The sequence below is a fragment of the Lutjanus erythropterus genome, chromosome 13 (genome assembly GCF_056507025.1).
Source record: "Lutjanus erythropterus isolate fLutEry1 chromosome 13, fLutEry1.hap2, whole genome shotgun sequence".
NCBI classification, from domain to species: domain Eukaryota; kingdom Metazoa; phylum Chordata; class Actinopteri; order Lutjaniformes; family Lutjanidae; genus Lutjanus; species Lutjanus erythropterus.
The window spans coordinates 27,580,120-27,592,827 of NC_139329.1; the positions used below are offsets into that span (position 1 = coordinate 27,580,120).

A 12,708-nucleotide genomic window follows, 5' to 3' on the forward strand; every position below is an offset into this window, starting at 1 on the left:
AGGAAGACTGTCAGGCAACAAAACATGTAGTTAGTGAACTTTCCTGTTGAAGACAACTCTGAAGGCAGGTGATTGGTGGAGAGGCCAAACTGGGTGAAACTAGCCATACCAGTCTCACAGGGTGAGTTTCAACGACTTTGAGAATGACACAGTCAAGTGTTGAGTCCAACCCAAGTCCTCCAGTCTGGGTGAGAGTACATAAGAGTATGACTTCAGGTATGTGGAATCAAAAAGAAAATCTGACTACAAACACTGAGTATTTTAAGACACTGTAGTCAGAGATTAAATACACACTGAAGCACTGAAACTATGATGAAACAGTTGCTCACAGTACAGCAGGTTGAACAGCCTGTTTACTGTCTGCCAGTCAGTCTGTTTATTGTTGATATGAATATTTGACTATCTATTTGCATTTGAGGCTATTTGTCTCTTTTAAGACTTGCATGCATTACACTTCTTCTAATATGCGTTCTCTTATAGGTCCAAGTGTTTGAAAAAAAAAAAGACTTAATGCCATAATCTATCCTAATTCTGCAATACAACTGTCCTTCTTATCTGTCCAAAACAGCCCCAAAATACTGCTGATGGATTCCACAACATGACTGAGGCATATGAAATGTTGGCTATCTGTTCATCTTATCTCATCCCTGATCTTGAGCACGGATCTGGCACTCGGTGGCTGCCTTGTCATACCAAACTCCATTTCTTTCACACAGCCCCATATTTGTTTACAGTGGAACATGGTTTAGCCTAAGCTCGTCAAAAGTGAGCATTTGTGTTTGCAAAGTATAAACTATAGCTTTCTGTCCACACATACAAGCCAATGCAACAGACCCACTGGTGTTCCCTCTCTCTCTCCTTGTCTGTGCCGAACACTGGAGACTATATGACAACAGATGTGTTTGAGTCTGGACTGAGTCTTGTTCAATATTTGCTGATGTCTTAAGGAGATCAGGCCCACATGAAAGAACCCCAACTTGGCTCCCAGTTGAAAGGCAGGGCTGGGGATCTGAACAGGGCAAGCCCCTATGGCAGGTGGCCTGTCGCCCTTCTTCTCACACAACTCAAACAGCCCAAAACCCTGCTTGGTTACTCTACACATGCACACTGGACCTGTTCCAGCCAGCAGCACAGCTGGTCTGACGGACAGGAAGCCAAGAACATGCACTTGGGGACAAATATACTGAGTGATGCACATGCAAGCCTTCACACCGAAAACAACCATGAAAGATGGAGGTTGTCAACTACACAGCTGACCTAAAACCCCTGTTTGTCTTGCAGTGTTTTACATTTCTATTTGATTTAATTTAGTTATTTTCATTTATTTCTAGGCCTACATAAGACTAGCAATATCACAATGGAGAAAAAAAAAGTTCAGTATTCAAAATCCAATTTAAGCAAACAACTGTAAGCAGGAATGCAGCTATGATTGAAGACACTGAGGTCATGTCCTCTCATTTGTTTCAGGGAATTCAGGTGTTTTTGGGAACCTGGGTGGGTACTGGCTTTCTCCAGTATGTTGTTACTGAGAAAATTCTATGTCTTTCTTCTGAATAATCAGTTGAAAAAACCCACTGGATTATCTGAAAATTTATTGTCACAATGCTGGGTTTGTTAAACACAAAGGAGGGACAGAAACGTAAAATAAAATGTGAAGACAACGAAACTGTGAAGATAAAGAAATAACAAAGTTTGAAAGAAATCCAAATAGTAAAAGAACTGAGACTTAATTTGTGTTTTTTTGTTCAAAACGTTTCTATAGGATAGTGGACTTCGACCCATGACTTTGCATGACTTTAAATTGCCATTATAGAGTTTCCACTGCAGCAATGCATCATATTTTATGATCAAGAGGAGGAGAGAGCTGATCAGGAGGAAGGCCAAGTCAGACAAGAAGACTCAGAAGAAGACCCATTATATGAAAAGTAAAATTATGTGAAAAGTAAAAACATTTCCTGATGCAGAAGAGTCATGAAGTCATCGCAAACGGAAATATTCAAGTACAAAGTTTCCTCACATCCTTAACGTATTGGTCGATGTAGCAAACTTTTGTGCTTTACATGAACGACATTTCTCACCTTTATGACAAAAATTTCCGTTTGAAACGATGAACCATTCCACGACTGTCATATTGATATGAATAGCTGGGTGAGCAAGTGATGCCACTGGGTGTTGATATTAACAAAGGTCCCGTTCAGTTTAGTGTAGTAGAACCTTTCCAGTGAGCCAGCATGCGCAGCGGCAGCACCCTGACTCTGTTTGACCTGAATGGAACGAAACCTTAATTAGGATCGTTTGTGACACCTGTGTTTATCTGCGGCTGCCGTGAGAAAGTCTGTTCAAATTCAAATTATTCAAAAGTTTGAGCTCATTTTCTAACATTTCCAGCTGTTGTGACCTCTTAGCTTCACGTGGTTTGCCAACAACTTACCTTTACCAGCTAACAAGGTGTATCCGGTGTAAGGTGTATCAGCAGGCCAGTAACCCACAGTACCATGTAATGTATTGTATTACAGTGCCTCCTGCTGGCGATATGGTGGAAATACATTCGGTCCTCTTGCAAGACTGAATTTGAGAATTTGGTCCATAATCCAAATCATAGACAGCAATCAAGCTAAAAGTTACAAATAACGTTACAAATAAAAGTATATTTACAGGTTTGAAGTAATTTACAAAATAATTTTCATTCATTCATTTCATTTGATGGCACTTTATATTTTAAGTACACTACATTTTACAAAGAAATGTTGGTCTGAAGTTTAATACCTACTTTGCAGATTCAGATTTTTCATTCAAAATATCTGATGAATTAATAAAATGTGATATATCATTATAGATATATTATACTATATAAAGCAGTTAAAAAGCTTCACCACAACCAAATGCAATATTAAAAAGCTGCTTAGATATTAACAGTATAATAATCCAATAATATAACCTGTGTAATAATGTTAAACACATAAAAAAAGGTTTCTCTCTTCTACTGAAGACTTTAAATGCAGGACTTTTGCTTGTGCTAAAGTGTTTTACACTACATTATTACTATTAGAGACTTGGAAATTTAATCCAAAGTATACTGGAGCACACAGCAAACTTTATTCTAAGACTGCCCTACCCTGGAGAGCAGTGGACAGGCTTGAAGGTCCTTGTGAGCTGTTTGAATTACACTTAACCTCCTCTCCCAACTGTAATATTACTACTTTTATTTAAGTAAGGGATTCTCCAGCTACTGAGGCCTTAAATCTAGCATGTATGAAATCCTTACAGTACATTAAGCAAAACTCATTAAAACATTTTTACCATAATTTCATTAAAAGAGTGTCAGACAATTTTCTCACATAAAGTCGGTGAGAATAAGATTTTAACAGTGTTGTGCTGTCTGTTCAGCTTGTCTCGTTGTGTGACAGACGGTTGGCATCAGTGTACTAGCCGATGCATGCAGTCAGTAAGGTGCAATTTCAAGGCAAAATTCAAAGATGAATAGACATGGAGTTCAGATTGAGCATACACTGAGGTGTTTAATAAAGTTGACAGTTTCTACTGTTTGGGACTTCACAGGAGAACAAATTCTATGTAAGAGTTGTTTACTTCATTTTATACAGAATAAGAGAGATAACCTAAATTACACATTAAAAGCCAATATTTGTACTTTTGTGAAGAATACAAATTTTGTACAACAATATCTAGCATAGTATCTTAATTGTTTAATAAAAAGTTCACTTGAATATTTATTGTATGATGAAAATAAAATAACACATTCAAGGGAAATAAAATGTAGATTAACTTAAAATCTCTTTCGATTTTTGAAACAAATAATTTCATTATTGGCAACAAAGTCCAGCTTGTGCCGCCAAACGGTCTGAGCATTCAAACCGAAAACAGCTTCTTTAGTTAAGTGAACTATCAACTACAAACACTTACCAAACACATAGTTCTGTTTATAAAAGCCATGAAGCAAAGCAGTGTACTCTTACACAGCAAAGTGAAGAAAGTCCTCTACAAAGGTTCATTGATTTCTCTTTCCTTTCACATTCATCAGTTGTGCACAATTTGGACATAGACCAAACAGAGCAAAGTGTATCACCGTGCATTCGCCGTGCATTTTACTGTGTGGGTCTTTTCCGAGAGAGAGAGGCAGGTCTGGTCGAGTTTGAGTGATATCTGCATTGTCTTTTCTTTTAACCGAGAGAAAATAGAAGAAAAATGGTATAATTTCTCTTTGGGATAAGGCATTTCCTAACTGTGCATATTATACTGAGAAACTACAAAATTCCCTGATATGTTATCAAGTGCTAAAGTATGTGCTCAACTACGAGGTGGTGCTGCCGTGACAGGCAGACGATTTTTGTTGTAGTCATTTATTATTGCTATTTTCACCAGCTGTGTTAGACTGGATTACATCATGGATTACTATACATCATGTCTACCAATGTGTATGAACATGAAGAGATTGCCCCGGGGGTATCCAAATCAATTATTTGTTAAAAAATGTAACTTTTAGTCCAGCAACCTCCAGCTGTGGCACTTCAGGATAAGATGCTAACAGTCGACTCTCTTTCTTCCCCGCGCTTTGTGGACTAAATATATAAAGACATCATAAATTGGGGCTGAAACTGCATAGATCACTTCAACGGGCGTATATGCTGAGAACTACCATGGAGCTGATGATGGGGCGGCGAAACAGAAACCTCAGAGATGCACACAAGATAGCAAGTCCCGGCGAATGCAGAGTGATACCTTTCTCGTACAGCAAACTTCTCATACAAATGTGTGCAATCCAGCAGTGAGATTGAAGTCAATGACATTTCCTTGTTGGTGTTGTTATGAATTAGCTGCTGAATTATTTGCTTCTGTGATCATGGAGAAGAAAACAAGTCGCAGCCCCCCCCCCCCCCCCCTTTTTTTTTTTTTTTTGCAACATCTTCCGTGTACATCACTTCAGCACCTTCAGATTTTCACTTTTCTGGTTCCTAAGGTTCCTATAGGCCTATAGTACTCTTACTAGTAATAGGGCGTTAATATAAGATACAATTTCTGGGGCCAATTAAGAAAACACATGAGTATTTTTGTACATAATTCTGACATTTCAAGTAGACTGCGATATTTACAACCACATACGGGCACAGACATGATCAGTTTTGTGTGAAGGTCAGCTGCCACTTTTACCACATTTTATGTCTTCTGCTTGAATTCTATGAATCAATAACAGGATAGTGGAAAGGGCTTAAGAGGTGGCATGTCTTTCAGTCGAGCTCCATGCCATAACAATAGATTATTCTTCAGTGTGGGGCTGGGACCTTGGGTTTGAATGTTGGCAGTGTATTCAGCAGCTGCTGGTATACAACTAACACAAGCTAACAATAGGAGGGCAGAAACCCCATTTCCCCTAGCCTTGTGATCATCCTTCACAAATATGAAAATAGTGGAACTTCAACCTCACAGCATTGTTGTTACAATGTCTTCAGGACAAACAGTCACCACTAATAAAGAGAGAAAAAAAAAAACAAATTGACCACCTGGAACTAAAAACTCATGGGAGGTGATGTTGGTAATTTAATTTAGAAGAGATTACAGTAAAATTAACAAAATAGCAAATATTGACCAGTGAATGATCTACTTTTTTTTTTTTAAGGGTCTACTCTTGTAAACTTGGCTGTAATCCACAAAAATATACTTTTCTTGAAAACGGTGATTGTACAGTACATTCAGCACGTACTCACACCCTGGTGATATATATTAAAGTTGTTATTTACACAACAAAAAGAAAATGTTTGGCTCAAATTTTTCAATCATACAAACAGAACAGCAAATGTTCATGGCTTTAGATATCGATTCAAGATCTGGTTTTACATGACTTTACACTGTTTGCAATAAAGCACAATAAAAAATAAAACTATGACGAAAAGAAACGGTGCATCTGAGTGAATTGTTAGGAAACCGTAGCAACTGTACAAAACAACACAAAAGAACAGCTTTGGCTTATATTACTGATGAACTGTTACACACATGTGAACACGTTGATTTTCTCACCAGTTCAACTGGACAGGTTCGCATTATCTTAATTGCACATTTATATATCCTACTCTTTTAAATTATAAAATGAATAGTATGTCATTATTGCAATAAATTCTGTTGCTATTTTGTTTTTTTACCTCCGATAGTATTGTGTCATGTATTCACTAAAGTAGTCTCAACTGTTGCAATTAATTACTGTGTGATCAAAATTCTCGTCCTGTGTATCTCCTGATGGACTGGATCAATGAATTAGAAGAGGCCACTTGAGATAAAGGTCTTGTGTGGTTACAGCATGATTTTTAAAATATCGTTCTTGCGGTGAACATCATATGTTAAGGGTCCTCAGCCAGAAAGCAACACAACTTTCTCTGATTGTTTGCAACTTTGCGAGCACAACAGCAATACAGCAACTACATGTAAGTGTCTGACTAGACCAGTGACTATAATAATCTACCGCCTATTGTTTAACAATTTTCTTTCTTTCTTCTGCAAACGTCATCTGAATTGCACGGAGTACCTGATACCACCTGCTTGTGCATATAATTCAGTCCAGCTAACTGAGAGTTTTTGAGAATTTTACTTTAGATATGTCCTGACATAACATTTGCCACTCAGTCTTACAAATTGAAATGGAGTTGAATAATGGTGTCATAATGATAGCTCTAAGGACCCTTGCTCTTTCTTGTATCTCCATGTCTAACCCCTCCCCCTCTCTCTGACTGGCTGGTGACTGGAGGCCTGACCGGGGCTCTTTATGTCACCCATGTGTCCATGCGCAAGCGCTTGACCGAGGGGCTCTCCCTGTCCTCGGAGCCAGCGGGGGGTCTGCCCAGTCCCAGCGGGGAGTGGAAGTCTGGCCGGTGGTCCTCGCGATCACTGCCGTCATACGAGCTACAGGAGGAGCTGAGGCTGTCGGCAGGCGAACGTCCCAGAACTTCCTGCCGGCTGGACCCTTGCTGCGGCTGCTGAGGGGGGAAGCCAGAGGGGGTGACACGCTCCCGCGGCGGCGAAATGGGCTCAGACTTGATGTTTATGCTCTGGCTGGTGTTGATTGAGAGGTTGGAGCCCTGAGGTAGGTGACCTCCACCACTGCGGAGAAGACAAGCATGACATAAAAGTCTATAAAATGAGGCGACAAATATGAGGTGCAGCAGTGTGAAACAGCTGTTGCTTGGTTGCATACACCAGCTTAAGTTTCAATCTTAAAGGGACAGTTCACCCCAAAAGGAAAAGTACATATCCTTCCTCTGGTCTGCAGTGCTATTTATCTATCTAGAAAGTTTTAGTGAGAGTTGCTGAATTTTTGCAGCAGTATCAGCAGATGTCTGGCCTCTCCTACAGTACATATAATGGGACTAAATGCATTCAGCTTGTGGTCTCAAGATAATTTTGTTTCTTGTTTCTTGTTGTGAGCAGTTTCATGCAGGAACTACTTTCTTACTATGGCAGAATCTACCAAAACTACTTTCTTTATACTAGAAAGAAAGTGTTTCCTACATGAAACTGCTCACAACATGACCTGTGAATTATCTTGAGTAACCTGGTCACAGTTTCTTTAATGAGACATTGCTGTTGAATATTTTTGAAATGTGTTTTGGCACTGAGAACCAGAAGCCCAGTGCCATTTAGTCCCATTATTTCTGAGAGGCAGCACACATTTCTATGGGCAATATCTCCACAAAAATACATATTTTTGATTTAGGGATGAACTGTCCTTTTAAGTTTGTCCTCTAAAGTAAGGGGTTCACTTAGAAGTGTTGCATAAAGCAACCTCCTCGGCTGTGTTTAAACTACCATGCATACGTTTAACTCAGCATTCTTTAATTCTACTAGACAGCATTATTGCCATTTGTTAGCTAGATTAACTAGCATAGCCTGTGTTAGCTAGCTTCTCCAAATTAGACAACAAAGAGAAACAGATGTGAATGTCACTGTACTTGAAGAATATGAAAGGCACAAACTTATAATCCAAAGTAAATTTAACTAAGCAGCCATAACAAATATGCACAAGCAGATGATGTGGCAAGAAGTAACATTAGTCCAACTGAAAGACAATGAGAGAAATCTTGCTGTGAAATGAACTTTGGATAAAGTCATTAAGAAATATGAAAATTATATGATAGCGAGACAGGAGCATATGTTAATATGTGAGACAGAGATGTGTTAACATTTGGCTAGCTAACTACAAAGTTGCTAGTGCTAATAACAAATTTACACTCTCCAACACTCTCTGTTCTAACAAATGTGTCTTGGTATCTCCTCCTCATCTTCTGTCACCATAGATTCACCCATTATCTTATGTCTTAATTATTTCAGAGACTGTTATGGGTCCCTTAAAATTTTCTGAGGAAAGTGGTTACTCTCTAGCAACCCATGAGGAAATACAAGTAGCTAAGGGCTAATAAAGGGGTTTCCCATTTATCCTCGCATCCCATTTTTAAGGCATCCTTAGATGAAAATTTAAGGGAAACTTTAGTTTAAGTGCTTTTATGCAACCGAGCACAGGAATATGTAGATGTGTGATTCAGCATGATATCACAGAGCACAGTGGGTGTTGCTTTTATGTGAGGGCGTCTGGAGAGTGTGCCTTTGTTTGGAAGTGTGTTACTCACACCAAAGAATTAAGAGCTGCCTGGCCCAGTTGATGCTGTTGCCATGCCGACATGGAGCCCAGTGAGAGCCCAGGAGAGCTGAAGCCCTGTAGGGAGGAGATCTCTGCACTGCTCAGGGAGAACTCTGTAAAAACAAAAGCAGCCACACACAGTGAGAACTCACTCACATTTCAGCTACAACACCGTGTGCCACTGAGAAAAGAGCAGGAACCAACAGCGTGGAGTACAAACAATCACGGCTCAGGCGCTTGTTTTCAGTCTGAGGGGAGAGCCGGGCCAGACTCACCAGCAGGATTGTAGGAGGTGGGCATGCCTGAGTAGACCAGGCCCTGTGGGGGTAAACTGGGGGTGGTGACAGACACTACTGGAGTGGCCAGCGGCTGGGTGGACTGAGAGCTGCTTATCCTCTGGGTATTCTGTAAAACACACACACACACACAAAAACAAAATAGAAAAAACATATACATCACTCTTCAATACTCAACAATGTATGTATTCTGATATTACTGAAGACCTTTTATTTAGAGCCTACACTTTATTTTAATTCTTAAGTTTGTATTTAATGTACATATTGTGGTAATGAGAAATTTGGGTGTAATAATAAAAGCTGCCACCAGGTGGTAGTGTAGCTTCACGGCAGTCAATATTGACTGTATGTTTCGACAAATACATCAAAAAGTGGATGAAAATACAGGAACCAATATTCAATAGGTGATGTTGTGCTTTATTACATGGATTTTCCGATATATTGTATTACATATAAGAGGATGCAGAGATGGGCACAAGCACATCCAAAAGTGTCCTGTTATAAATTACAAATATCTGCTTATCAAAGGTATCAAAATACACTTATATGAGAAAATTAGTATGAGAAAATGTACTTAATTATAATACAAGTAATTTGTAAAAACAAAAATACATTCTACACTGAGTGGACGAGCTATGCTAATTTCCCACATCATAGTAGCCAATCAGGATATCTTGGAGGTGGGAGGCTGTGAATTCAGGGGTGCATTCTGGGTGGTTTCTGTCAGTCAAAGTGACCATTGACTGGCTGAACTGAAGTGAACAGCCAATTGAAATGCAACTGGGAGCACTGAGTGGTTAGGCCACCGTGATCCACTAATTCTTCCAGATGACTGGGGATAAAAAAGGTCTTTTAAAGGTTTTTTTATTTAAAAAAATAATAAAATGATATTTCAAATTTTTTTTTAAAGTATTTCATATTCACAAATCCAAGCACTTAAAGCATTTGGTTGCAAATTGCATCTTGTTTTTTCTGCCCGGCAAAATAAAAATTGCAAAATATGAAAATAAGTAATTAAATATGTATTTTAAATTTTACATTTAATTGAAATACTGCCCATCTCTGTGTGTTTGTATACAACAAACTGCAGATATACTCGTGAATTTATCCAAAATTAAAATGGTTAGCGTGTGCTTAAAAATAGTTAGGTGGATTTCAGTGATCACGATAAATAATTTATCTGTTCCATCATTTTTAAGTGGATAACTGACAGATGTAGTCAGCGCAGAAATCACAAGAACTGACATGCAGCTACTGGCACAACAAATTATTCATCAGATTTACAACAATCTGCCTAATGAGTTTTATTCTGTTAGTAATGAAAAAAGTCGCTGTAAAAGGGACAGAGCAGGTGAGGAACGCCTGTGATAGGCCACTTCAACGGCATCTACTGCCTCCACATTCGCGGTCAATCGGGGTGAGTGTAGTGATTAGTACTATAATCAAATAAACAACCGTTAACCGTGAGGGTGCAAAAGGATAATATAAATGACACATTTCAATTCCCAGAGTGACGTATAGTAAAGCTCCAGTGGTTTTTTTAGTGGCATGCAGTCCACACAAACACACCTGCACCGCACGGTGTGGTCATGCACTACGTCGTGAGCTACAAACCACACACACTCCAACTACACTAATCAAACGCAGACGTATTTCAGAACAATACTACAACAAATCATCAGAATATAATGTAACAAACAGCTGCCAGTGGTTGTGTTTGAAGCGGCATTGCATCATGATCCAGTTGATGGCTTCCTTGTATTGTTCCAACACTCTCCAGCCAGATGACTTCACCAAAGCCAAGGATCTCACAGAATGATATCATTCAAAATGATGTAAGCTTCTCTTCTTTAGAAAACATATCTTTTATTTATATTTTTACCCACTTAACACTTTTGTCATTCTAAAGCTTTTCAGATTGTGACTACAGTAGGTATAAGAGTTAAAGAAAAAAAATATTAATTTGTGCTTAGCTTTCACTGTCTTTCTCCTTCTCTCTTTCTTTCTCTCACACTCCTGGTGGTATATGACTAACATTGACGTGTTGGAAACGGAGGAGCCAATTTAACAGGCTGAGGCAATTTTTTCACAGGCCAAACCCAAAAACATGCAGTGACAAAACATTTTTTTTTTTTTTTTCAAATTTATTATTGCTGGCAGTTCTGAGAGCCAATCTCCGGTTTGAGCGCTGCCTTTAGTCTAGCATGTGTGATTACCGGAAGCATGTTCACATTTCAGCCATTTGCCCAGGCATTTGTCAGAACTCACCAAATCCATTTCCTCCTCCTCCGACTGCCCTCAACAAGAAGAAAAGAAGAGAGTTACAGAGTTAAGAAGCAGAGCGACTGTAAATCGCTCTGGAAAATGGTGCCAGCTATCTAGATTTTACAGTAAAAGGGACAATAAGGACTATAAAAGCGTGGATGACTTCTGCAGTCGCTGTAAAATCACACTCATTCTATGTCTACAGCCTGCTGCTACATGTATAAACCATTTTGTCCAAAGCATAGACTGCCTGTTATCACAACATTCAAGTATGTGGCCACAATCTTACAATAACACGTGGATGTGAAGTTATGAAGCTGTCGTGTGTTGAGCTATGGAGCTCAAAAGTGGCGTCCCAAATGTGAAAATCTCATTCATATCCTGAATATAGGATTTAGATTATTAGCCATAATGTCGTAACCATCCAGCATAGACTACTAAAAGATATTAGACTGTGAAATGACGGTTTATGCTCCTGTAGAAACCACAAGTCCGGATGATATCAACCTTGTTTACAACATGTTTTATTTGTGATGTCATGGGGAAATACACTAGCCACAAGCCTCAAGTGTCACAGTTTAGTGGAGCTTGCTGTTACTTGGGGTGTCACGATTCTCAAAATCCACAAGTTGATTTGACTTTTGACTTAAGGTCATGATTCAATTTTTCAATTTAAACATGATTTTTTAACACTGATGGCTAGGTCTTTGTTAGACTATTAAGTATTGATTCATAAACACCAACAGACTATTGGTTTTATGCTCACATTTTCAAATTTTTCTTTAAAAAGATGTTTTTGGGGTTTTTTTTTTTTTTTGGACACATGAGAGAAAACTACTGAGAGATGTTTTGATTTGACTGTTGTAAATGAAAGGTCATTTAGATCCATGTTTCGTTTAATAGTGAAACTGTGATAGCCCTAGCTGTTGCCATGGAAATGTTTACCACACCCGCGAAAGGGTATAGTTTCCGCCCACAGGCTGGCTAGTCAGGTAGCTAACATTATCTAGCATGAATCATACTAATCATGTTGTTATGCCACTGTGAATACACTGTACATACAAACACAACACAAACTACAACATATTACAACACTGTTATTAACAGTATAAACACTATAATAATGACAAAAGTTAAGTTTAAGAAGACACGGTATCATTTGTGATAGTTAATGGCATGACTAGTTCCTTCACTAACTCTAATTATGGACACAGTTTTGTGTCTTTTTCCCAACTTCAAATCTATTTCCATTTAATCTATTCTCATTTTCAAATCTATATATTTTGATAAGATTGAGTGCTATAAAGTATTTACTGCACGGCACTTAAAACCACTGTGCAGCAGTGCTATACACCTTATACTGTATTTTACTGCTTAATGCTTTTGTATCCTTACTTGTATTTTACTTGTATTTTATGGGTAATTTTACTTCATATTATTTATTTTTAATTTTTGTTTGTTTCTATCAATAATTTAATTTCATACCTGTCTACTTATTCTTTATTATTT

At 38.4% G+C, this 12,708-nt stretch overlaps 1 protein-coding gene across 10 annotated transcripts in view; it reads right to left on the reverse strand.

The window, feature by feature from the left end:
• Positions 1-3,492: 3,492 nt before the first annotated feature.
• Positions 3,493-12,708, reverse strand: part of mef2aa (myocyte enhancer factor 2aa) — an 88,252-nt gene continuing 79,036 nt past the window's right edge. For 6 of the 10 annotated variants that reach the window (XM_084734762.1, XM_084734770.1, XM_084734765.1 and 3 more), the window contains 4 exons: positions 11,203-11,226; positions 8,914-9,043; positions 8,628-8,751; positions 3,493-7,104 (listed from right to left, as the gene is read on the reverse strand). In XM_084734762.1, coding sequence (XP_084590888.1) covers positions 6,768-7,104; positions 8,628-8,751; positions 8,914-9,043; positions 11,203-11,226 — 615 coding nt within the window. In that variant the 3' untranslated portion in view covers positions 3,493-6,767. The remainder of the gene's footprint in view (positions 7,105-8,627; positions 8,752-8,913; positions 9,044-11,202; positions 11,227-12,708) is intronic. The other 4 variants (XM_084734764.1, XM_084734767.1, XM_084734763.1 and 1 more) reach the window with 1 other exon arrangement.